The sequence below is a fragment of the Felis catus genome, chromosome E3, assembly GCF_018350175.1.
Source record: "Felis catus isolate Fca126 chromosome E3, F.catus_Fca126_mat1.0, whole genome shotgun sequence".
Lineage (NCBI taxonomy): Eukaryota > Metazoa > Chordata > Mammalia > Carnivora > Felidae > Felis > Felis catus.
The window spans coordinates 5,071,133-5,095,641 of NC_058383.1; the positions used below are offsets into that span (position 1 = coordinate 5,071,133).

Here is a 24,509-nt window from a genome sequence, read left to right on the forward strand (position 1 = left end):
CGTGAACAGGGGAGGGGCAGAGAGAGAGGGAGACACAGAATCGGAAACAGGCTCCAGGCTCTGAGCCATCAGCCCAGAGCCATCAGCCCAGAGAGCCTGTGGGGCTCGAACTCACGGACCGCGAGATCGTGACCTGGCTGAAGTCGGACGCTTAACTGACTGCGCCACCCAGGCGCCCCGCCCCTAAACATTTTTAAGTGTACACTTTAGTGGCATTAAATATATTCACATTGTTGTGAATATCACCACCATCCATCTCCAGAACTTCCTCATCTTCCCAAACTGAAACCCTGTCCCCAATGAATAACCACTCCCTGGTCCCTGGCAACCACCCTTCTACTTCCTGTCTCTATGAATTTGTTTTCCTGCTTTTCATTATTTTGGGAAGTATAATTGATGTATAACATTATATCAGTTTCAAGTATACATTGTGAAGTGATTGTCACAAATCTGGTTAATATCCCTCACCCTACGTAGTTACAAAATTATTTTTTCTGGTGGCAAGAACTTCTAAGACTCGCTCTCTTAGTAACTTTGAAAGTTTATGTATTTATTTTGAGAGAGAGAGAATCCCAAGCAGACTCCACACCGTCAGCACAGCCAGATGTGGGGTTCGATCTCATGAACCATGAGATCGTGACCCGGGCTGAAACCACAAGTCGGACGCTTAACCGACTGAGCCACCCAGGCACCCCTCTCTTAGTAAGTTTTAAATATGCAATACAGTAAGTATGTTATCTATAGTTGCCATGCCATACTTTATATCCCTATGACTTCCTTCATTCTTAGCTGAAAGTCTGTACCTTTTGACCCCTGCCTCCCTTTGCCACCCCCCCATGTCACCTCTACCAACCACCAGTCCTCTCTCTGTGTCTGTGAGCTCATTTTGTTTTGTTTTGTTTGTTTTTGGATTCCACATGTGAGATCATACTGTATTTGTCTTTGTCTGACTTATTTCACTTAGCATAATGCCCTCAAGCTCCATCCATTTTGTGGCAAATGGAAAGAGTTCATTCTTTTTTTACGGCTGAGTAATAGTACTCCATTGTGTGTGTGTATGTATTATACATATATTATTTTCTTTATCCATTTATTCATTGAACAGGGGGGTGCAGATATCTTTCCAAATTAGTGTTTTGGTGGGGGGTCCTGGGTGACTCAGTGGATTGAGCATCCAACTCTTGATTTTGGCTCAGGTCATGATCCTAGGGTCATGGGATCAAGCCCCACATCAGGCTCTGTGCTGACTGTGGAGCCTGCTTGAAATTCTCTCTCTCTCTCTCTCTCTCTCTCTCTCTCTCTCTCTCTCTCTCTCCCTCCCTCCCTCCCTCCCTCCCTCCCTCCCTCTCTTGCTGTCTCTAAAATAAAATTTAAAAATTAGTGTTTTTGTTTTCTTTGGATAAGTTACTCAGAAGCAGGATTGTTGGATCATATGGTGATTCTATTTTTAATATTTTGAGGAAACTATGTACTGCTTTCCATAGCGGCTGTACCAATTTATGTTCCCACCAATAGTGCATGAGGGTTTCCTCTTCTCCATGTCCTCGCCAACATTTGTTATGGCTTTTTAAAAAAAAAAATTTGTTTTAAAGATTAAAAAATTTGTTTTGAAATTTTTTTACTATTTATTTATTTTTGAGAGAGAGACAGAATGTGAGTGGGAGAGGGTCAGAGAGAGAGAGAGAGAGAGAGGGAGATGTAGAAGCTGAAGCAGGCTCCAGGCTCTGAGCTATTAGCACAGAGCCCCATGTGGGGCTTGAACTCATGAACAATGAGGTCAGAACTGAGCCAAAGTCGGATGCTTAACCGACTGAGCCACCCAGGCACCCCCCCCAAAAAATTTTTTTTTAAGTTTATTTATTTTTGAGAGAGAGAGAGAAAGCACAAGGGAGGGGCAGAGAGAGATGGAGAGAGAGAGAATCCCAAGCAGGCTCTGCACCATCAACACTGAGTCCAACATGGCCCTTGAACTCACGAACCTCGAGTTGATGACCTGAGCCTAAATCAAGAGTCGGACGCTTAACCGACTGAGCCACCCAGGTGCCTCTGCTTGCTTGCTTGCTTGCTTCCTTCCTTCCTTCCTTCCTTCCTTCCTTCCTTCCTTCCTTTCTTTCTTTCTTTCCTTTTCTTATCTCAAAATGTAAAGGTCTAGTTCCCAAACAGTTTTATGCCCCCAGAAGGAAACCCTGTACCCATTAGCGGTCACTCCCTATCCCTCTGGCCCTTCAGCATCTGTAAACCACCAATTTGTGCCTATGTGTGTGGATTTCATACAAATGGAATCCTACAACATGTGACCTTTTGTGTCTGGCTTCTTTCACTCAGTGTCATATCTTCAAGGCTTATCCATGTGGCATTCATCAGTACTCTATTCCTCTGTATGGCTGAGAAATGTTCCATTATATATATTATCATATATCAATACATATAATATATAATAACATTATATATTAAATATGTTAACATATATATTATATACGTACCACAGTTTGTGTATTCATTAATCCATTGGTAGGCGTTTGGGCGGTTTCCATCTTTTTGCAGTTATGACTAACACTGTTACGAACATGTGTATACAAGCATTTGTTTCAATACCTGTTTTCAATTATTTTGAGCACACCATATACCTAGGCACAGAACTGCTGGATCATATGGTAATTCGATTTACCTTTTAAAAAAAAATTTATTTGAGAGAGAATGTGCACAGGAAGAGCAGAGAGAGAGAGAAAGAGAGAGAGAGAGAGAGAGAGAATCCCAAGCAGGTCTGTACTGTCAGTTCAAGGAGCCCGATGTGGGGTTTGAACCCACAAACCCATGAGATCATGACCTGAGCCAAAATTAAGAGTTGGGTGCCTAACCGCCTGAGCCACCCAGGCACCCCTCTGTGTTTAGCTTTTTGGGGAACCGTCAAACTGTCTTCCATGATGGTTGCACCCTTTTACATTCCCACCAGCAGGACGTGAGGGTGCCATTTCCCTCACATCTTTACACGGAGACCATATCTTAAAGTTGGGGGGCAGGGGCCGTCTGATCTTTGGTCACGGTGGTTTGTCCATGATTGGTTTTGATAACCTCTAGCACTATTTCCCTTCACAGTTCCCAGAATGGAATGTTGGCCGAAGAGCAGCCATTGTAATCTGGTAAGGAGCTTCAATTCTGTTAACTTGGAAATTCACACAAGAGCTGGAAGGGGCTTTGGGAGAAATATAGTTCAGACGTATCTTCTCTGGTCTCTGCTTGAATGCTTCCTATGATGGGTGCTCCTATGATGGGTGCTCACAGCACCAGGGGGTGGACAATCCCACTGTTGGACAATTGTCTCCTTTTCCTGAAAATCCATTTCTTTAGAGGTGGAGGTTCAGAGAAGGCTCCCTGGAGGAGAGGACGTCAGAACTGCGCTTTGGGGGTGTTGAGTTGACCAGGGAAGGAAATGCAGGAGGTATGTCCCTGGCAGAAGAAAAGTGAAAGCAATGTTTTCCAAACTGATTGTGTATACCACAATGGTAGCCTCACCAGGGGCCTTGTTGGACAGGTCTTTTTTTTTTTTTTTTTTTTGAAGCTTATTTATTTACTTTTGAGAGAGAAAGAGCACAAACAGGGGAGGGGCAGAGAGAGAAAGGGAGACACAGAATCTGAAGCAGGCTCCGGGCTCTGAGCTGTCAGCACGGAGCCCACACTCAGGAACCGTGAGATCATGACCTGAGCCAGAGTCTGACTCTCAACCGACTGAGCCACCCAGTTGGGTGGTCCTTTGATGAATAACCCTGAGAGAGTTTCAGTTGCCCCACACAGCCCTTCCCTGCTTCAACACCTCTCCACCTGTTTCTGTCTCTTGTCTTTTAGATTGGAATGTGCCAAAGTATTTATTTCAAACAGGCTTTTTAAAAAAAATATTTTGTTTAAGTTTATTTATTTATTTTGAGAGAGAACATGAGCAGAGGAAGGGCAGAGAGAGAGAGAGAGAGAGAGAGAGAGAGAGAGAGAGAATCCCAAGTATGCTCTGTGCTGTCAGTGCAGAGCCTAACATGGGGCTCCATCCCACAAACCGTGAGATCATGACCTGAACTGCAATCAAGAGTCGGCTGCTTAACTGACTGAGCCACCCAGGCGCCCCGACATCTGTCCATCTCTTAAACATCTGGTGGCGTTCCTTGGCTCGCCAGTCTGAGCCCCTTCATTATTCTTTGTCTTGGGTTTTCTAGGAGACACTTTGTTTTTAATCCTGCGGGACAGGCAAATGCAACATCTATAATTAGATGTGTCTATTATTAAATTCCACATCTTACTGACGAATTCTTGCTGAGGTGCCTGGAGTACCAGTGAGGAAGTAAAATGCCCCAGCATTCACAGAAGCTCCAAGCTGCCAGGTGGGGTGGAAACGAGCAAATCTTTCAGTGACTGAGCTACAACATGAGTCCTCACCAAGGAGCTCCTCATTGTGTCCCAGTAAGCCACTTGTTGCTTCCAAGGAAGAGCACCTGGGACTTAAACTGATGAATAAGTCAGCTTGTAGTTGTCGTGGATGGCTGGGGACGAGGGTGATATGTAAATAAAATGGGTAAAATTTAAATTGCGTTTTAGCGAATAGCATTGTAATTTCTTCCCCTATGAAGTCTTCAGTAAGTAGCAAAACAGGACTCTTTTTTTTAATGTTTATTTATTTAGTTTTACTTTTTTTAATTGAAAAAGTTTTTTAACGTGGATTCATTTTTGAGAGACAGAGAGAGAGCACGAGCAGGGGAGGGGCAGAGAGAGAGGGAGACACAGGCTCCAGCTGTCGGCACAGCGCACGTCGCGGGGCTTGAACCCACGAACCGGGAGATCATGGCCTGAGCCGAAGTCAGAGGCTTAACCAACTCTGCCACCCAGGAGCCCCAAAATGTTTATTTAGTTTTGAGAGAGAGACAGATCGCACGTGAGGGAGAGGCAGAGAGAGGGGGGCAGAGGATCCGAAGCAGGCTTTGTGAGGACAGCAGCAAGTCCGACGTGAGGCTCGAACTCACAAACCATGAGATCATGACCGGAGCCCCGTGAGATCATGACCTGAGCCAAAGTTGGATGCTCAACCGACTGAGCCACCCAGGCGTGCCTCAAAACAGGACTCTTTGAAAGCTGGGTCCTTTTTTTCCTTCCTATTTATTTTTTCCTCCATCTTTATCTTGTGGGGTGCGAGTGACCCAAGGGCTGGGTATTTGTTGTCCAAGTAAGAACCAACTGTGAAAACATCAGAAGATGTGCTCATAGGAGAGGAGTGGCCAGAAGGTAAATAGAAAGCTAGAACTCAGGAAAGCCAGAGTTTGATTTGATTTCCTCACCAAGGCTCCTCTGCCTTACAACGCTTCCCTGGCCCTAGGATTGCCCACCAGTAGGCAAGTTCATGCTGTTTCGCCTTCAGAACCAACAAGCAACCGTCAGCATCTGGCGGATGGCTCAGCTGGCAGTTCCCCTTGGCTTCTCCTTGTGGGAGATTCAAGGAAGGGCCGGGCGTCAGAAGGACTTTCGGGGAAATCATCTTTCCTCTGTCTTCCTTCCCCTTCCATATTCTGCTTATTAATAATTCACTTTTCCTTTTAATTCTCAGTACTCTGGCTGTTCTTTTGGGCCAGGCCGATGCACACTTCACTTTCTTCTACTTCCTTTTATTCCAATCACAAAATCCCTCCAGGCTGAGGCTCCCTTCTCAGAAACCTAGCAATTAGAAGAGGAAGCCGGTCTCTTACTAACACTTTGTTTGGAGCCCCGTCATAAATAATTAACCTGACGTTACACTCAGAAAACAAATGGATGGGGTTCAGTTGGCGATGTTGTGTGGGAGCTTTCTCTCCTGGGGTTTTACCCCACTCACAAAATCCAGGAAGCGGATACAGGCCTTTCCATTAGCAGGGATGAGCTGTCCGATTTCCAACACTTAGGGAGGAAACCACATCGAGCCATTTTTCTCAGGCACTTAAACTTGAGATTTGTTCATGAATCCGGTGTCTGAGACTCAGGACAGCATTTTCTCCCACCAGCATCTCACGGCCCCAAAGGCTGCAGCCGCCCCCGCACTCGTTTGATTTGATCTCCGGTCAACTCAGTTTCATTCCTGGGGATGACAGTGGAGGGTGCAGGGTGGATTCAGAAGGGGCCATGGTCATCTCCACTCAGATTCAGTCCTTGGCTAAAATGGTCAGGGTGAAGAGGTGGCTGGGATGGGTTCTTCCTTTCCTTTCTTTCTTTCTTTCTTTCTTTCTTTCTTTCTTTCTTTCTTTCTTTCTTTCTTTCTTTCTTTCTCTCTTTCTTTCATGGATCCTTCCTGCCTTCCTTTCCTCCCTCCTTTCCTTCTTCTTCCCTTCCTTCCTTCCTTCCTTCCTTCCTTCCTTCCTTCCTTCTTTCCTTCCTTCCCTCCCTCCCTCCCTCTTTCTTCCCTTCCTTCCTTCCCTCCCTCCTTCTTCCCTTCCTTCCTTCCCTCCCTCCTTCTTCCCTTCCTTCCTTCCCTCCCTCCTTCTTCCCTTCCTTCCTTCCTTCCCTCCCTCCCTCCTTTTTCCCTTCCTTCCTCCCTTCCTTCCTTCCTTCCTTCCTTCCTTCCCTCCCTCCCTCCCTCCCTCCTTCTTCCCTTCCTTCCTTCCTTCCTTCCTCCCTTCCTTCCTTCCTTCCTTCCTTCCTTCCCTCCCTCCCTCCCTCCCTCCTTCTTCCCTTCCTTCCTTCCTTCCTTCCTTCCTTCCTTCCTTCCTTCCTTCCCTCCCTCCCTCCCTCCTTTTTTCCTTCCTTCCTTCTTTCCTTTCTTCCTTCCTTCCCTCCCTCCCTCCCTCCCTCCTTCTTCCCTTCCTTCTTTCCTTCCTTCCCTCCCTCCTTTTTCCCTTCCTTCCTTCCCTCCCTCCCTCCTTCTTTCCTTCCTTCCTTCCTTCCTTCCTTCCTTCCTTCCTTCCTTCCTTCCTTCCTCTCCTTCATGGATCCTCCCTCCCTCCCTCCCTCCCTTTCTTTCAATGGATGTGAAATTCACATAACATAAAATTAACCACTTCGTCACAAAAGGGCAAATACTATGTGCTTCTTCTTATATGAGGCGCCTAGAGTCATCAGATTCACAAAAGACAGAAAGTAGGATGGTGGGAGCCAGGGGTGGGGGGTGGGGGAAGGGATGGAGAGTGAGTGTTCGATGGGGACAGAGTTTCCATTTGGGAAGATGAAAGGGATCTGAAGACGGAGCATAGTGATGACTGTGCAGCAGTGTGAATGTTTAAGATAGTCATTATCATGTTATGTATATTTTACACACACATATACATACATATATATATATATATAAATAACTTTTAATTGACCATTTTAAAGTGTATAGTGGCATTTAGTCAATTTGCAATGTTGTACAACCATCACTTCTAACTAGTTCCATAACATTTTCATCATGGGAACCTCATACCCACTAAGCAATCAAGCCCTGTTCCCCTACACCCCTCTCCGTAATGCTCGAAACCACCAATGTGCTTCCTGTCTCTATGAATTTACTCTTCTAGATAGTTCATCTAATTGGAATCATGCAATATTGGGTCCTTTGTGTGTCTGGCTTCTTTCACAGAGTATAATGTTTAAGGGGGGGGGGTTGTTGTTAACATCATACAGGTGTCAGTGCTTTAGTCCTTTTTACGCCTGAGTAATATTCCATGGTAGGGATCTGCCACAATTTGTTTATCCACTCATCCACTGATGGCCACTGGAGATGCTTCCGCCTCTGGTTATTGTCATGCTGCTGTGAACGTGTGTGTTCAGGGATTTGTCTGGACACCTCTGTTGGGAAAGTTCAGCTGCGTTTTGCTCTTGGTATCTTTCTCTCGTCAAGAAGGCTCACAGCTGGGTCAACCAAGAAATTAAAGACGAAATCAGAAAATACATAGAGGCAGGGGCGCCTGGGTGGCTCAGCCGGTTAAGCATCCGACTTTGGCTCAGGTCATGATATCATGGTTCGTGGGTTCGAGTCCCATCTCAGGCTCTGTGCTAACAGCTCGGAGTCTGGAGCCTGCTTCAGATTCTGTGTCTTCATCTCTCTTTGCCCCTCTCCCACTCATGCTCTGTCTCCCTGTCTCTCAAAAATAGATAAATGTTAAAAAAGTTTTTGAAGAAAATACATAGAGGCAAATGAAAATCAAAAGACAATGGTCCAAAATCTTTGGGATGCAGCAAAAGCTGTTCTAAGAGAGAAAATTAGAGCAATGCAGGCTTATCTCAAGAAGCAAGAAAAGTCTCAAATAAACAACCTAACCTTATATCAAAAGGAGTTAGAAAAAGAAGAACAAACAAAGCCCAAAGCCAGTAGAAGAAAGGAACCGATAAAGATTACAGCAGAAATAAATGAAATAGATTAAAAAAAAAAATAGAACAGATCGATGAAATCCGGGACTGGTTCTTTGAAGGCCTTGCAACTGCCTGTCCTCACCTGTGGCCAGGCTGGTCCTGCTCCTTCCGTGGCCTCTTGCAGCCTGTGGGACAGGCAGCACCTCTTGGAGAACCTGCCAGGTGACATGTCTCAGAGGGTCACAGCATTCAGAGGCCACCCAGCAATTAGGAAGCTGCCTCATCATGCTCCCTGGGGAGGGTGTTCCAGGACGTAGGCGGGCAGTTCTGTCTGTCATTGGTTTTCTAGAAGTGTCACAAGGAGAAGTCTTAGTCTCTGAGGGACAGGTGCACTGAGAATCCATTTCACTGAGTCACTTTTTGGTAAGCCTGACCTCCAAGTCTCTGGATATCCTGTCTTGCCTCAACTTTAGTGTGAACAGGATGTGTAGGCATGGGAGATGTTGAGATGGGAGAGAGGGCAGGGCATCCGAAACTCTGTCCCATTGTGACTCACCTAACAACCTGCCCACACCACAGGGGTCTCAGGGAACTGTTCCCTGCTGCCTGGACACATCTGATGAGAGCGTGCTTCCAGCAAAGAAGGAGGCATGATGCGCTGTTAGGCTGGGACAGTATTAAAAACAATCAGCCACGGGGCGCCTGGGTGGCTCAGTCGGTTGAGGGTCCGACTTTGGCTCAGGTCATGATCTCATGGTTCATGAGTTTGAGCCCCGCATCAGGCCCTGTGGTGACAGCTCGAGCCTGGAGCCTGCTTCGGATTCTGTGTCTCCCTCTGTCTGTGCCTCCCCCACTCGCACTCTGTCTCTCAAAAATAAATAAACATTAAAATATTTTTAAACAATCAGCCATGGAGTTCCTTTGTTGGACATTTCCCAAGCCTTTTTAATTTACTCAGGTGAAAATCCCATCACCTAAAATTAATCATTTTAAAGTGAACAATCCAGTGGCATTTCGCACATTCCCAATGTTGTGCCCCCACCGTCTGTCTCTAGCTCCAGAGCGAATGCATTCCCCCCAAAAGGAATTCTGTACCCATTTAAGCAGCCACTCCCCACCCAGACCCTTGGACCAGCGTCAACTGGAAAATTCAGTCCTTAGTGTGCAGTCAGGTGCCTCAGTCAACACTGGTGCCACGTGGTAGGGGTGAAGAAAGATGCGACAGAAGGTGGAAAAAGAAGAGGTCGGGGAGACAGGTGAGGACATCGGGTCGTGTGTGGGGAACAGGCTGGGGACTCCCTGCGTGTGTGCGCTTCCAGGAGTAACTGGAATACGTTCCCTTTTCTTTTGTATTCCTGAGGCTGGATGGTGTCTTGAAAGAACGGGGGCAGCAGGGGTGGGGCCCCTTCCAGCTCCTCCATCCTCTCCTCGTGTGCTCTCTGGCAAGTTAATCTGTGTCTCTGAGACTCAGCTCTCTCGTCTCTAAGGAGGGCTAACAGTATCCACGTGGTCAGGCGGCCGGGAGGGCTCCAGGGCAGGTACGAGGGCACTTGGCACTGAGGTTGCACACAGCAGGTGCTTCAAAGTAGTCTCCATCCTATCGTTGTACTTCTGCAATGATGAAGAGGGTAATGGTGGGGCTGCTTGGGAGATGGTTGGTGCTGCCAGAGAGAAAAGGATGCAGAAAGGTAAAGCGGAGGAGTTTGCCCCCATCAGGGAGAAGCCAAGGGAATTTGAAAGCCTTTTAAGAAATGAGGACGCCCTTGCCCTGACTCACCTGCTCCGGCAGGGTGTCTCCCTGTGAAGGTCTGGGAGGCCTCGTTTCTCGTTTCTTCTCTCCTTTGAACTTGGAAGCAGTGGAGGAGGGTTCGAAAGGCCGTGACTAAGCTCTCCGCCAGCTTCCCCGCAGCTTTCTGCTGAGCCAGCCGGCGCCGAGGAGAGAGCGCCCCGGGCAGTGCATTCTGCAGCGGGACAAGAATGTGATTTTTGTGCGCCGCCTTTCCAGCCCCTCTTTCACACACAGAAAAATGCTGCGTGCATAAGGGCGTGTCCTTCTTTCCTTGGGGGAGAAGACAATTCTTCAATTCCCAAACAGAATCTGGAATCCATTCTCCTTGGGAGGAAGCCACGGGCACTGCCCGAGGATGGGGGGGTGGGGGGTGGGGGGAGGAGACAGCCCTTCTCCAGGCATGGAGACAATACTCCACCTCCTCAAGACCACAGAAAAGAGAATCAGAGGGTACGAGTTTCCTGGGGCTGCAAATTGCCTTGAACCGGGTGGCTTCAAAACAACAGAGATTTAGGGGCGCCTGGGTGGCGCAGTCGGTTAAACGTCCGACTTCAGCCAGGTCACGATCTCGCGGTCCGTGAGTTGAGTTCGAGCCCCGCGTCAGGCTCTGGGCTGATGGCTCGGAGCCTGGAGCCTGTTTCCGATTCTGTGTCTCCCTCTCTCTCTGCCCCTCCCCCGTTCATGCTCTGTCTCTCTCTGTCCCAAAAATAAATAAACGTTGAAAAAAAATTAAAAAAAACAACAACAACAACAGAAATTTATTCTCTTGCAGTTCTGGAACCAGAAGTCTGAGACCAAGGTGTCAGCGGGCCAAACGGTGCCTCTCTCCTAGCTTTTGGTGGCTCTCAGAGGTCTTTCCTTTCCCTAGCTGGTGGCTGCCTCATCCCAATCTCTGCCTCTGTGGCCCATGGTCATCTTCCGTGTGTGTGTGTGTGTGTGTGTGTGTGTGTGTGTGTGTGTGCGCGCGCGCGCGCGCCCTCTCTGTCTTATAAGGACGCCAGTCCCTGGATTTAGGGCCCACCTACTCCAGTATGACCTCATCTTAACGAATTACACCTGCAAAGACTCTACTTCCAAATTTGGTCACATTCTGAGATTCTAGATGGACGTGAATTTGGGGGTGGGGGTGGGGCACTATTCATCTCAGCACACAAACCAAAACTCCAAATGGCAGCAGGGATCCAAAATCCCAAACACACAAACCTGATACATCAAAACACAGATTCTAAGTCAGACCGACTGTGTTCCCCTCCCTTTCTTTTAAGCACCACTGCCTTGTGTAGGGATTTTTAAGTTGAAAACTTCCGTAGTTCCCTTGTGCCCCTTCCCAGGCAACACTACCCTGCCCTCAGGTAACCATTGTGCAGTTGGGGTCCTCCAGGGAGCATTGTAAGGTGCAGGGGTTCATTGGTGGCAATGTAGCGAGGGACTGTCTATGCTCTCCTTGCTAGTTGATAGAAGCACAGTTGATTTTTTTTTTTTTAATTTACATCCAAATTAGTTAACATCTAGTGCAACAATGATTTCAGGGGTAGATTCCTTAGTGCCCCTTACCCATTTAGCCCATCCCCCCTCCCACAACCCCTCCAGTAACCCTCTGTTTGTTCACCATATTTATGAGTCTCTTCTTGCTTGTCTCCTCCCTGGTTTTATATTATTTTTGTTTCCCTTCCCTTATGTTCATCTGTTCTTTGTCTTAAAGTCCTCATGTGAGTGAAGTCATATGATATTTGTCTTTGACTAATTTTGCTTAGCATAACACCCTCTGGTTCCATCCACGTAGTTGTAAATGGCAAGATTTCATTCTTTTCGATCGCCGAGCAATACTCCATTGTATATATAGACATCTTCTTTATCCATTCCTCAGTCAGTGCACATTTGGGCTCTTTCCATACTTTGGCTATTGTCGATAGTGCTGCCATAAACATCAGGGTGCATATGCCTTCGAAACAGCACACCTGTATCCCGTGGATAAATGCCTAGTAGTGCAATTGCTGGGTCGTAGGGTACTTCTATTTTTAGTTTTTTGAGGAACCTCTATACTGTTTTCCAGATTGGCTGCACCAGCTTGCATTCCCACCAACAATGCAAAAGAGATTCTCTTTCTCCACATCTTCGCCAACATCTGTTGTTGCCTGAGTTGTTCATGTTACCCATTCTGACAGGTATGAGGTGGTATCTCATTGTGGTCTTGATTTGTATTTCCCTGATGATGAGTGATGTGGAGCATTTTTTCATGTGTCGGTTGGCCATCTGGGTGTCTTCTTTGGAGAAGTGTCTATTCATGTTGTTTGCCCATTTCTTCACTGGGTTATTTTTTTGGGTGTTGAGTTTGAGAAATTCTTTTTTTTTTTTTATTAAAATTTTTTTTTTAACATTTATTTATTTTTGAGACAGAGAGAGACAGAGCATGAACGGGGGGAGGGCCAGAGAGAGAGGGAGACACAGAATCTGAAGCAGGCTCCAGGCTCTGAGCTGTCAGCACAGAGCCTGATGCGGGGCTTGAACTCACGGACCGTGAGATCATGACCTGAGCGAAGTTGGACGCTCAACCGACTGAGAAATTCTTTATAGATTTTGGATACTAACCCTTTATCTGATATGTCATTTGCTAATATCTTCTCCCATTCTTTTGGTTGCCTTTTAGTTTTGCTGATATAAACACAGTTGATTTTTATGTCAATTCTGCAACTTTGCTGGATTTACTTATAAGTTGTTGATTTTTGGAATTTTCTATGTAGACGATCCTGTCATCTGTAAACAGAAACACTTTAATTTTGTTCCTTTTTTCATCTGTAGGCCTTTTATTTCTTTTCTTGCTTTATTGTGTGGGCTAGAATTTCCAGTGCTATGTTGAGTGGCAGCAGTGAGAATGAAATCCTGGCTTTGTTCCCAGTCTTAGGGGAAAAGCATCAGTCTTTCAAAATTAAGTGTGCTGGGAGCTATAGGTTTTTGTAGATTAAAAAAAAAATCATGTTGAAGAAGTCCCTGTTTATGCCTAGTGCCTGAATATTTCAAATCATGAATCATGAGTGGGTATTTAATTTTATCAAATGCTTTTTCTGCATCCATCGAAGTGATCATGTGATTTTTCTTCTTATCCTGTAGATTACATTGATTGATTTGTGACTGTTTGAACTAGCCTTGCATCCCGGGAATAGACCCCACTCGATCCTGGTGTACAATTCGTTTTATTTTTATTTTTAAAGTTTATTTATTTATTTTGAGAGAGAGAGAGAAAGAGGGAGAGAGTGTGTTTGATCAGGGGGTATGGGCAGAGAGAGAAGGAGAGAGAATCCTGAGCAGGCTCTGCATTGTCAGCACAGAGCCCAATGCAGAGCTCAAGCCCACAAACTGTGAGATCATGACCTGAGCCAAAACTAAGAGTCAGACACTTAACCCACTGAGCCACCCAGGCGCCCCTTTATTTTCATTTTTATTACAGTTCTTTTTCTATATTACCGAATTATATTTTCAGTGTTTTGGTAAGAATTTTCCTATCTATGTTTGGGAAGGATAGTGTCTGTAATTGTCCCTTTTTTATACTGTCTCTGCCTAGTTTTGGGAACAGGGTGATACTGGCATTATACATTAAATTGGGAAGTGTTCTTCTTGTCTTTTCTGGAAGAAAAGGATTGATGCTCATCCTTTATTTATTTCTTATTTTTTAAATATTCTATTTTTAAGTAATCTCTACACCCAACACAGACTGTAGAACTCACAACCCCGAGATCAAGAGTTGCATGCTCTACTGACTGAGCCAGCCAGGCGCCCCTGATATTTATCCTTTAAACATTTGGTAGACTTCTCCACTGATACTATCTGGGCCTGGGGATTTCTTTTTTTAGGAGTTTTAAAATTATATATTCAGTTTCCTTAATTGTTATAGCCTCTTTATAATTTTATTTTAGTGGGGCGCCTCAGTGGTTAAGTTGGGTAAGCCTCTGACTTCAGCTCAGGTCACAATCTCCCGGTTCGTGGGTTCGAGCCTCACATCGTGCTCTGTGCTGAAGCTTAGAGCCTGGAGTTTGCTTCGGATTCTGTGTCTCCCTCTCTCTCTGCCTCTTCCCTGTTCGTGCCCTGTGTCTCTCTCTCCTTCCATAATAAATAAACATTAAAAAAAATTTTTTAAATGCTTTTCTAGTTTTATTTTATTTTGGAGAGAGAGAATGAACATGAGTAGGGGAGAGGAGAGGAGGGAGGGAAGGAGGGAGGGAGGGAGGGAGAGAGAGAGAGAGAAAGGGAGAGAGAGAGAAAGAGAGAGAATCTCAAGCAGTCTCCATGCTCAGCACTGAACCTATCTTGGGTCCCAGTCTCACCACCCGGGATCATGAACTGAGCCGAAATCAAGAGCCCGATGCTCAACCAACTGAGCCACCCAGGCACCCCTGTGATAGGCTCTTTAAATTATCCATTTCATTTTGGATGAGTGGTGACATATTTCACTTTTTGAGGAATGGATCCATTTCACCTAAGTTTTCAAATATGAGTGGGTAATGTCCATAGTGTGCTTTTATTACCCCATTAATTACCCCTTCTTTGGTCAGTCTTGCTAGAAAGGTGTCAATTTTATGTATCTTTTCAAAGAACCAGCTTTAAACTTAATTAATTAATTAATTTTATTGGGTTAGAAATGTAGACCATAAGGTGTTGTTTTCTCTCACTGCTTTCAAGCTTTCTTCCATTTTCTTTACATTCAAAGTTCTCCTATGATGTGTCTTGGCGTTGACTTCGGCCCAGGTCATGATCTCGAGGTTCGTGAGTTTGAGCCCTGCACTGGGCTCCCTGCTGTCAGGGCAGAGCCTCCTTTGGATGCTCTGTTCTCCTCTCTCTCTGTCTGTCCCCCGCTCATCCTCTCTCTCTCTCTCTCTCTGTCTCTCAAAAATAAATAAAGCATTAAAAATTATTATGTTTAAATTTTTTTATTTGTTTTTAATTTTTAACTTTTTTAACATTAAAAAAATATTTTGGGGTGGGGGATGGGCAGAGAGAGAAAGAGACAGAGGAGCCAGAAGTGGGCTCTGTGCTGACAGCAGAGAGCCTGACGTGGGGCTCAGACTCACGAACTGTGAGATTATGACCTGAGCCCAAGTAAGATGCTTAACCGATGAGCCACCCAGGTGCCCATAAAAAAACACTTTTTTTTAGATTCATCCTGTTTGAGATTTGCTCAGCTTCTTGACTCTGTAGGTTCACTTCATTCGCCACACTTGGGAAGTTTTCAGCCATTATTTTTCAAATACTTTTCTTTTTTTTTTTTTTTTAACATTTATTTATTTTTGAGAGACAGAGAGAGACAGCACAAGCAGGGGAGGAGCAGAGAGAGAGGGAGACACAGAATCCAAAGCAGGCTCCGGGCTCTGAGCTACCAGCACAGAGCCTGATGCAGGGCTCGAACTCACAGACCGCGAGATCATGACCTGAGCCGAAGTCGGCCACGCAACCAACTGAGCCACCCAGGCACCCCTATTTTTTTTCTTTTTTCTTTTAATCTCGAATACTTTTCCTACTGTGCCCTCTTTCTCCTCTTTTTCCAGAGCTCTGATGACACGAATGTCAGCTCAGATCCTTGAGGCTCTGTTCATTTTTTTATAGCCCAATTTCTCTCTGTTGTTCAGACTGGATAATTTCTGTTGCTCTGTCTTCAAGTTCACTGATTGTTAGCTCTGTCACTTCCATTCTATTGCCACCCCATCCATTGATTCAAAAACTTTGTTTTTTTTTTTCCATTCTAAAATTTCCGTTTGGTTCTTCTTTGTACCTTCTCTTCCTTTGTATGTTTTGTTCATTTTTTGCATCTGTTTCAAGCGTGTTCATAATTGCTCATTGAATATTTTTCTACTGACTGCTTCAAAAATCTTACTCAAGTGACTCTAACATCTCTGTCATCTTGGGATTGGTGTCATATACCAATTGTCTTTTTTCATCCCATTTGGTGTGATGTGGGATTTCCAATTGTATCCTGGACTTTTCGGTACTTTATGCAGTCTTAGATAAATATTCTGTTTACACCTTCTTCCTCTGACACCTCCAGCAAAGGAAGCGTGGGATTCCTCCTCTTTACTAGCGGGTGGGGGCGGGAATGCAGGTTCCCCCCTTGGTGTCTGTGGACATCCTGGGTTGGGGGAAAGAATAGCTGGTTACGGAGGAGTGGAGATGGAGTTTCTGGCTCCCCCAGGCCTCTGCTGACACCACTCTGGCTGGGAAGGTCTGGGCACCTCATGACCGCTCCCCACATGGCCTCCACTGATACTCAGGGACCAGGTGGCCTTGTCACTGCCACTGGTCAAAGTCCTGACTCTCTCCGAGGCTTTCTCCGACATCACCCCAGTGGGGGGAAACAGGGCCCTCATTACTGCCTGGCTGGGATGAAGTCCAGGTTTCCTGCTTGGCCTTCTCTGATCCCATTCTGGGAGCAGGCATTGGCTTGGGACACCTCCTTTCAGCTGAGGAGGGTGGAGGTCTGGGCTCCCCACTCAGCCTTTTGCTGACATTGGTCGGGGTGCGGCTGGCTGGAGTACAACCTTATTGTCTAAAAGTTTTCCGCTTTGCTAGGCTGCACTTTTCCTGATCCTTTGGCTAGAGAGGGCAGGCTTTTGTTGGGGCTTTTCTTTCCTTTTTTTTTTTTTTTTTGTCTTTTTTGTTTGTACCGGTTGGTGTTTCTGGGTTTCTGGCTTCTCCAGTTCAAGTCTGGGATCTCTGAGGCAAAAAGAAAACCCAAAGTGCCTTGGTGGCTCAGTTGGTTAAGCATCTGACTTGGACTCAGGTCATGAACTTGAAGTTTGTGAGTTCGAGCCCTGCATTGGGCTCTGTGCTGAGAGCTCAGAGGCTGGAGCCTGCTTCAGATTCTGTGTCTCCCTCTCTCTGACCCTCCCCTGTTCATGCTCTGTCTCTCAAAAATGAATAAACATTGGGGGGGGGGGGAAAGAAAGAAAGAAAACCCAAGGAACTCACCATCATGTCACTCCTTGGGTCACAAGGTGCCTAGTCCCTCTCTCCTTGTTTCCTTTCAGGGTCTTCTTGTGTTTGGTTCATATACAATGTCCACGGACTTGTACTGAGTGGGAGGAATAGAGAAAAACACTTCTATCTTTCTGGAATCAGAAGTCTGTCTAAATTACATTATTTTATTTTTTATAAATTTTTTAAAGTTCATTTATTTTTGAGATAGAGACAGTGTGAGCAGGGGAGGGGCAGAGAGACAGAGGGAGAGAGAAAGACTCCCAAAAAGGCTTCATACTGTCAGCAGTCAGCATGACGCCTGACCCAGGGCTCGAACTCATGAACCATGAGATCATGACCTGAGTGGAAATCAAGAGTTGGACGCTTGAGTTGGACCGATTGAGCCACCCAGGTGCCCCTGAAGAAGATTATTTTGTAATTTTTAATGTTTTTATTATTTATTTATTTTTGAGCTGTCAGCACAGAGCCCTATGTGAGGCTTGAACCCGTGAACCATGAGATCATGACCTGAGCCGAAGTCAGTTGCTTAACTGAGCCACCCAGGCGCCCCTAAACTACATTATTTTAAAAAAGAATTTTTTTAATGTATTTATTTATTTTTAGAGAGAGAGAGAGAGAGAGAGAGAGAGAGAGAGAGACAAAACACTAGCAGTTCACCCAAGGGCACCACAGTGATAAACTTTAACAGCATGTATTAAATGCTAAAACTGTATTGATCAAGCAGCAGATCTGTAACGATTAAATTTATATGACTAATCTGTTATCGAGGGAGATGTATTTGAGTGGTGTGTGTGCACACAAGATCCTAACCCTCCCTTCCCCCCCCCCCCCGAGAAAAAGAGCCTTTGCCCCCTGCCAGGGGGTGGAGTAAAGATTTTCAAGGCTGTTACAGCCACCCTGGGTGCTGAGATCTGACATGTCCATCATCAAAAGTCATTGGCTTCTGGCTCCTGTCGAAACCCTGGGGCCTGCTTGGTGGGGGTGCTAAGAAACGGGTTGTTGAACGAATGAAGTGACATCACAGGAAGAGCACGGAGTCCCCAGATTCCTTTACACCACTGCACATATGGGACTGTGGCTGTGAGAACCCAGTTCTTTAGAGGTCCGTTCAGCTATGAGGTGTGGGACAATTCACAAGCGGAGGGCATGGAGTGTATGGCAAGGAACATTCCAGAAGGCAGATGTGAAGGACAAGACAGCAGCTAGAAGGTGGCAGTGACAGTGGGAGCCCTTACTGAGATTCAGCTTTGCCTCCCCATCTCGTTACGCAGATTCTGCCGGTCTTGTGAATGAGTGAGCGAGGAAACTTTATACTTCTTCTTTTTTAATGTCGATTTATTTATTGCTGAATGAGAGAGAGTGCACGCAAGCATGAGTGGGGGAGGGGCAGAGATAGAGGGAGAGAGAGAATCCCAAGCAGGCTCCGCGCTGCCAGCACAGAGCCCGAAGCGGGGCTCGATCTCACCACTGCAAGATCACGACCCGAGCTGAAATCAAGAGTCGGACGCTTAACTGACTGAGCCACCCAGGCGCCCACTATACTTCCGTTCTTGGTGATGATGGGGATTGACTGACACCTGTTGTGCACCATGCCCTGTATACGGTAGCAGGTAGTTCTAGCTCCCAGAACGTACAGGGCAGAGTTTGTGGTGGTCCCATCTCAGATGCAGAAGGTAGAGCACAGAGATGTGAAGCAACCTGTTCAAGGCCACACAGACAAGACATGGAAGCCCCTGGGCCATCTGACTTTAGAGCCTACATTATCCCATTAGAAGACATGATGTGCTGTGATGCATCACGACCAAGACCTAACGACCTTACTGGGTTTTTGTGGGGCTTTTTCACAAAGGCAACAAATGACCAGAACTCAAGGCCTTATACGTCAAAGTGCAGAATTCCATTTGCGTGCACACAGGTAGGCCCTGGGGGTCACATGGCACTCAGTGATGTGTGTTCTGTCACTTAGCTGCTGGCTAGGAGCTCACTTTCTATTTGGAGGACCGTGATCACAGACAGATGTTCTATGTACTTATGTTTGTCATTTTCACCCTTTTTCTTGTCCGTTAGTACACTCTGAACCCCAGGGTGGAGTTTCCTGGTGACTTCAAGCTGCACACTGCAGACTCTGACCAACTTCCAAAGGGGACCTTTTTAAATTAAAAAAAAAAAGTTATTTTTGTTTTTTGGTAGGTCAGGGACGTACTATAAAAATGAAGAGCTAGATAAAAACAACCCAGTTCTTTATTACTATAAAAGACACCTTGCATGTAATAATTCTTCATACAGATGTCACCTTGAGTGGGTATAAAGCCTTTCTACCCAAAGACAAATAGCTTGAAGCGGTAGCCAAAATATTTTTTTCAGAGTTTACCGTTAACACAACGTTCGAGTGCCTTTTCCAGCAGAGATGCAAGTTACTAATCAGTCTAAAAGGAATTGAGCTGCCCTTGGGAAGTTGAGGCCAGGGAACCTTTGTCAGTTGTGTGGATTCTAGGGGAGAGGACAAGACCAAGGTGGACTGTTTTGAAAATTGGAAAGAGAGGCGGAAGCCATCAAGGACATGATGTCTGGGCTTTTGAAAATTTAATGAGGATGTGTCTTGACACTTAGACCCCGTTGGTTGCCTAGGCAGAGTGGGGAATGCTAATGTGCACAAGGTCATCTCTATTCCAACGAGATGTTTTCTTTCCGAGATGAAATTAGATTTCGGAAAGCATTATTTTCCTTCCGTGACCGTGAGCTGACAGTGAGCTGGCTGCTGTGTGCGCGGCGCCTTCCCTGGACTGGACCAGACCCCTGAGCAGATGTAACGGATTAGCTGAGGTTCCCATCTGCTGACAGTCACTGCCGTCTCTGCTTTTCTGTGCAGGGTCTGAATGCATGGGTAATGCAGGCGGCCTAGGCAGCCTCTTTCTGGCTGAGCAGGAAGACACAGGCCTTGGCAGGGTTTTGGCTCTTGTGACTTGAGTGCTAGGAGAGGACACTTTCTGTCCAGTTTCACAGACTTCCACTTGGAGGATGGAGATTGATGTACAAAGGAGAAGTTCTCTGACCTTTCCGGAATGTGCACATTCTTGATTTCTTAAACTATTTCTGCAATGGTCAGAGGGCTGATAAATGGGTTTCAACATGTTTTCAAGAGGTGTCCTCCTTTGGATGGCCCTGTTCATTCAGCAGCAGTAACAAAAGCTGTTGCTTTCTCCCTTTCTCTGACATGGCCAGGCCCTGCGGTGGATCGTGGAGGCAGAATAAATACAGACTATAGTCTCCGTCTGAAGGAGTTTCAAGGCTGCGAAGCTGATACACAGGAAACAGCAAACACTGTGAGAAAGTCTGGAAATAGGCTAGGACATCAAAATTCAATTTCAGAGTTATTTGTGTAATTATTTGCCTAATGGCTGTAATCCTTCCAGGTCTTAAGTCCCCTGAGGACAGGGACCAAATTGATCTTTTTCATCATCATCTTCCCAGCACCTGGGACAGTGCTTGGACTACAGCAGGTTCCTAAATACTTATTGTCTAACTGAGGGATTGCAACGGGGTTTCAGGTTTAACACTTGTTATCTTGGAGCCCCGTCTGCCGCACAAATTGTTTTTCTTACAAATTCATTTATAAAGCTTTCAACTTCTGATGAAACCACACACATGCTGGACATAAAGCAAATGCCTATCTTAGTGGGTAACTGGGATACTTAATGTTCCTCTATGTGGGGCAACCTGAATGTGTGCAGATTAGATAAATGCTATCTTGGTGGGATTTAAGAGATACTGAAAAAGAGCTTTTTTTAGTTAGTAATTTGAAGTCTTCTAATTTCTCCCTTCAAGAACAGGAATGAGGGGCTCCTGGGTGGCTCAGTCATTTAAGCATCCAGCTGTTGGTTTCAGCTCAGATCGTGATCTCACGGTCTGTGAGTTCGAGCCCCGAGTCAGGCTCTTTGCTGATCGTGCGGAGCCTGCTTGGATTCATTCTCTCTGCCCCTCCCCTGTTGTCTCTCTCTCTCTCAACAATAAATAAACTAAAAACAAACAACAACGGAAATGACATCCTAAGCCTTTATTACCCCAACATTTTTGCAGGCTTTGTCAAAATGGAGGCGCTGGCTGAACTGTGGGGATAATCTAACATTCTACTTACAGATAACTGGGCCACGCTTTATTCTGATGGAAGTTGTCTTAGATGGACATCAGAGAGCAATTTTCAGATTCAAACTTTGAGAGAAGCACCTTGGATCACATGTTAAGAAACCTAAAGAATGAGGAATTTGACATTTAAAAGCTGTTATAATTGATAGTATCTTTGAGTAAGCTCCACATATTACATTATCAAGTTCAAAGTGTGCTGTCATTTTTCTCAGTAACCATACTGTTATCTTCAAGATAACCGAGCTGACAGGGACATGATCAGGAAGCCGCGTCTGTAGGCTGGGACTTAAACGTCCATCTCGGGACACCCAGAAGTGTGCGCGGTCACTGCAGAAGCACAGGAACGCTGGGTGTCTCATTCCCGAGGTTATTGGGAGATTGCACTCTGGAATCATACCACAACCTTGAACAAAAAGGTGAAAACTTTCCACTTTGATAAATGACAGCGGAAGGAAACAGGCCATTTGTAAATATAAAATCGTTGATTAGAGATGAATTATCTCCTCCATTACAGTGTTTCCTTTTCTTTAATGCAATTTGGTTCAAGCGAAATGAACAGAAAGGCTAGGGAGGGCGCACGTTCAATGCTTCAGGGGAGTTACTGGAAGCAAGACGTGGACGGAGAAAAGAGAGCCACAGATCTGGGGCAGGCCGAGCGAGCTGAAGCCTTCTGCCCAGGAGGCCTGCGCCTAGGACCCTGGCTGTGCCCACGGGAAATTGAATTCAGAGCTCCTTCTGCATCATAAATCCAGGGCAGCTGGCAGCTCTCCAAGGGAGACTGGAGAGACAGTGCGAGAGCATCTGAGGCCAGCCAGCCGGGCCAGCCCCCAGCTGAGGGGGGGACCCAGGTGTGCGGATTTGGGGTCCAGCCTTACACTCTGCTAATTTTAAAGTGCGCTCGTCGCCAGCAAAGAAACGTCTTCATTATGCATCAGAAAGCCGGTTACTCGGAAATGCCGCGGGGCCCAAGGGGCGAGGCCAGACTTTTGAATGTGTGCGTTTCTTGAGCTTTTTTTTTCCGGAGCGCACGTGCGAGGAGGACCCTCGGCGCCGGGGTCTGTAGAAGTGGCATCCCGCGCCCGGGACCCCACGCGCGTCCCCAGGCCGCGCGAAGGCGGGGGAGGGCGCAGCAGGGGTCGCCGCTTCCCGGGCCCCCTCCCCCGCCGCCCAGAGTCGCGTCTCAGCCCAGCCGGGCCCGCGCCGCGCAGTCCGGGAGGGGCCGGGCGCGTTCCCGCGGGCGGAGCCGCGCGGTCCCGGGCCCCGCCCACCGCGCCCGGGGGCGGGGCCTGCGCGTCACGTGACGGCGCGCCGAGCGGAGAGCGCCCCGCCCGGCCGGAGGAGGCCCGGGCCGCGACCCGGCGCGCGCGCTGCTGGAGCCGCCCGGCCGCACGCGCGCTCCGCACCCGCGGCGCCCACCGCCCGCGGCCCCTCGCCCGCGGCTCCGGGCTCGCCGGCAGCGGGAGCGGCCTCAACATGGACGAAGACGGCGGCGGCGGTGAGGGCGGCGGCGGTGAGTGTCGTCGGAGGTGTGGCCGGCCCGGGCTGGCGGCCTGGGGCGGGGGTCGCGGGCGCGCCGGACGGGAGCGGGGTGGCGGGTCCGGGGTCGGGGGTCCGGGCAGCGCCCGTGCCGGCTGGCGACAGGCGAGGCCCGCGGCGCGTCGGCCCGGGGCCCAGCGGAGGGGGGCCGGCGGGGTCGCCTCCGAGCCCGAGCGGGGGCCCGGGGCGAGGCCGGGGTCGCTGGCGGCCGGGGTGGCCCGGGGGCTCGGCAGGGCGCGGGGGTCGCCCTCCCGGGGCGGGGGACCTTGGGGGCGACCTTCCCCGCCTCTCGTCGCCAAGGGCGTTCACGCCCTCCGGAGCCTGACCGCAGGAGGCTGACCCCCCCCCCTCCCCACCCTTCGGTGTCTCTTCCCAGGTGGTAGGAAGCGGGGTATCCCCGAGAAATGGGGAGGGGAAAGTTCCGAATTGGGGATCCTCGGGGTCCAAGAGGGGCGGGTGGAGGGACAAGGTTGAAAGCCGTGTGCCCGTGTGCCGGGCTTTAGGTCACAAGTGGTGCGTGGGGAGGCTTCAACGAGGAGTGGGCAGCCGGGGCACAGGCATTTTATGAACTGGGGGACGTTCCGGGTTAAGCCCCCCAAATAAGCCCGGGGCATCCCGCGCTCAGGTGAGAGCAGCAAGAGCCGGGTTGTGTGCCTGACGCCCAGTTAATTTGCAATTGTTGTGGATGACTTAGTGGCGTGCAAATTACTGTCGTGTCATGCTGCGAATCACGCCCGTGAAGCTGCATTTACGCGCGTGTGTGGAGTGGGGTCGTTGGTTTGGAAAGCGGAGGGGTTACCACCCCTGTCTTGCAGGCACACCCGAAGTTGAGGTTCTCAATACTTTGGCTGAAGATCTCCTTGATGCCGACAGACGGGATCTTCAGAACCCCTTGTAATAAGGGAGGGTTTTGAGAAAAAAAAAAAAATCTTAATTACAGGCTGCAGCCGCCTGTGAGAATCAGCAGTCTCGAGCGCTTTCAGGTTGAAGTGGTTGGTTAATCAAGGTGCGTTCTAAGACTGTAAGGGCTGCCCGAGAGGTTTGTGCCCCAAGAAGCGATGCGGCTGTGATCGTGGGAAGCTGGCAGGCTTGGTGGCATTTGTCGAATTCAGTTCTCATAGTTAAAGCTAGGGATAGCACTGTGGCATCGAGTGGGTGTGTTGTTTTTCGAAAGAAAGTGCTGTGGAAAGAAGGAGCCGAGTTGCAGAGCCTCCTACAAGCCAGGCTGTCTGCCTGAAGAGTCTAAGCGATGGATTCTCCCCAGATCCCCTGCCTCCTGCCTGTCACAACTTGGGTAACACAACAGGCATACAGCAGTTTTTCCCTTTTACAGAGTAAACAGGCATCACGTTTAAGCATTTGACATCAGAGTCAAGGTAGGCAGCCGGCTTGGCAATTTTTGTTTGGAAGGCGTTTCCGACTCCTGTGAATAAAGACATGGAGACGGTTTCAAGGTAAAAGCAGATACAAAGATTAGAAAAGGAAGTCAGCGTGGCCCAGCAGTTTACAGATCTTGAGTACTGTAGCAAAGGATGTTATTAAGTATCAAAAGTCTTAAAACTTTCTCTGGGCTACTGATTTCCAGATTGTATTCCCAGGAGAGAGGTTTTCAAAAATGTCATGCTCAAAGATGTGCCTGATACTGTTTGTAGTAAGTAGAAAATCGGGAATGGCAATGCCCGATAGGAGGAAGGTGAGGTCAATTATGGGAAGTTTATTGATGAAATGTTAGAACCATTAGAAACAAGCAGTTGCTTTATATGTCCTGGTGGAAGCAACGTAATGTAATGTGAATGTAACGTTTTTC

The 24,509-nt window shown here is 47.5% G+C and overlaps 2 protein-coding genes and 1 long non-coding RNA gene across 5 annotated transcripts in view; 2 read left to right on the plus strand and 1 right to left on the minus strand.

Moving 5' to 3' along the window:
• The window catches only part of LOC111558207 (small integral membrane protein 10-like protein 2A), a 66,339-nt gene extending 54,183 nt beyond the window's left edge, over positions 1-12,156 (plus strand). Inside the window, exons 2-3 of one of the 2 annotated variants that reach the window (XM_045048150.1) lie at positions 3,097-3,140; positions 12,114-12,156. In XM_045048150.1, coding sequence (XP_044904085.1) covers positions 3,097-3,140; position 12,114 — 45 coding nt within the window. In that variant the 3' untranslated portion in view covers positions 12,115-12,156. Of the gene's footprint in view, positions 1-3,096; positions 3,141-3,348; positions 3,365-12,113 lie in introns of those variants that run through there. The other variant, XM_045048151.1, reaches the window with a different exon arrangement.
• Positions 7,370-22,174, minus strand: LOC111558248. The gene is made up of 6 exons (XR_002738899.2): positions 22,042-22,174; positions 21,159-21,269; positions 17,015-17,117; positions 10,049-10,232; positions 8,414-9,932; positions 7,370-7,830 (listed from the first exon to the last, which is right to left on the minus strand). It is a non-coding gene; the product is annotated as an uncharacterized LOC111558248 (long non-coding RNA).
• Positions 22,157-24,509, plus strand: part of CYTH3 (cytohesin 3) — a 99,555-nt gene continuing 97,202 nt past the window's right edge. The window contains exon 1 of one of the 2 annotated variants that reach the window (XM_023246645.2): positions 22,157-22,676. In XM_023246645.2, coding sequence (XP_023102413.2) covers positions 22,157-22,676 — 520 coding nt within the window. The remainder of the gene's footprint in view (positions 22,677-24,509) is intronic. The other variant, XM_045048148.1, reaches the window with a different exon arrangement.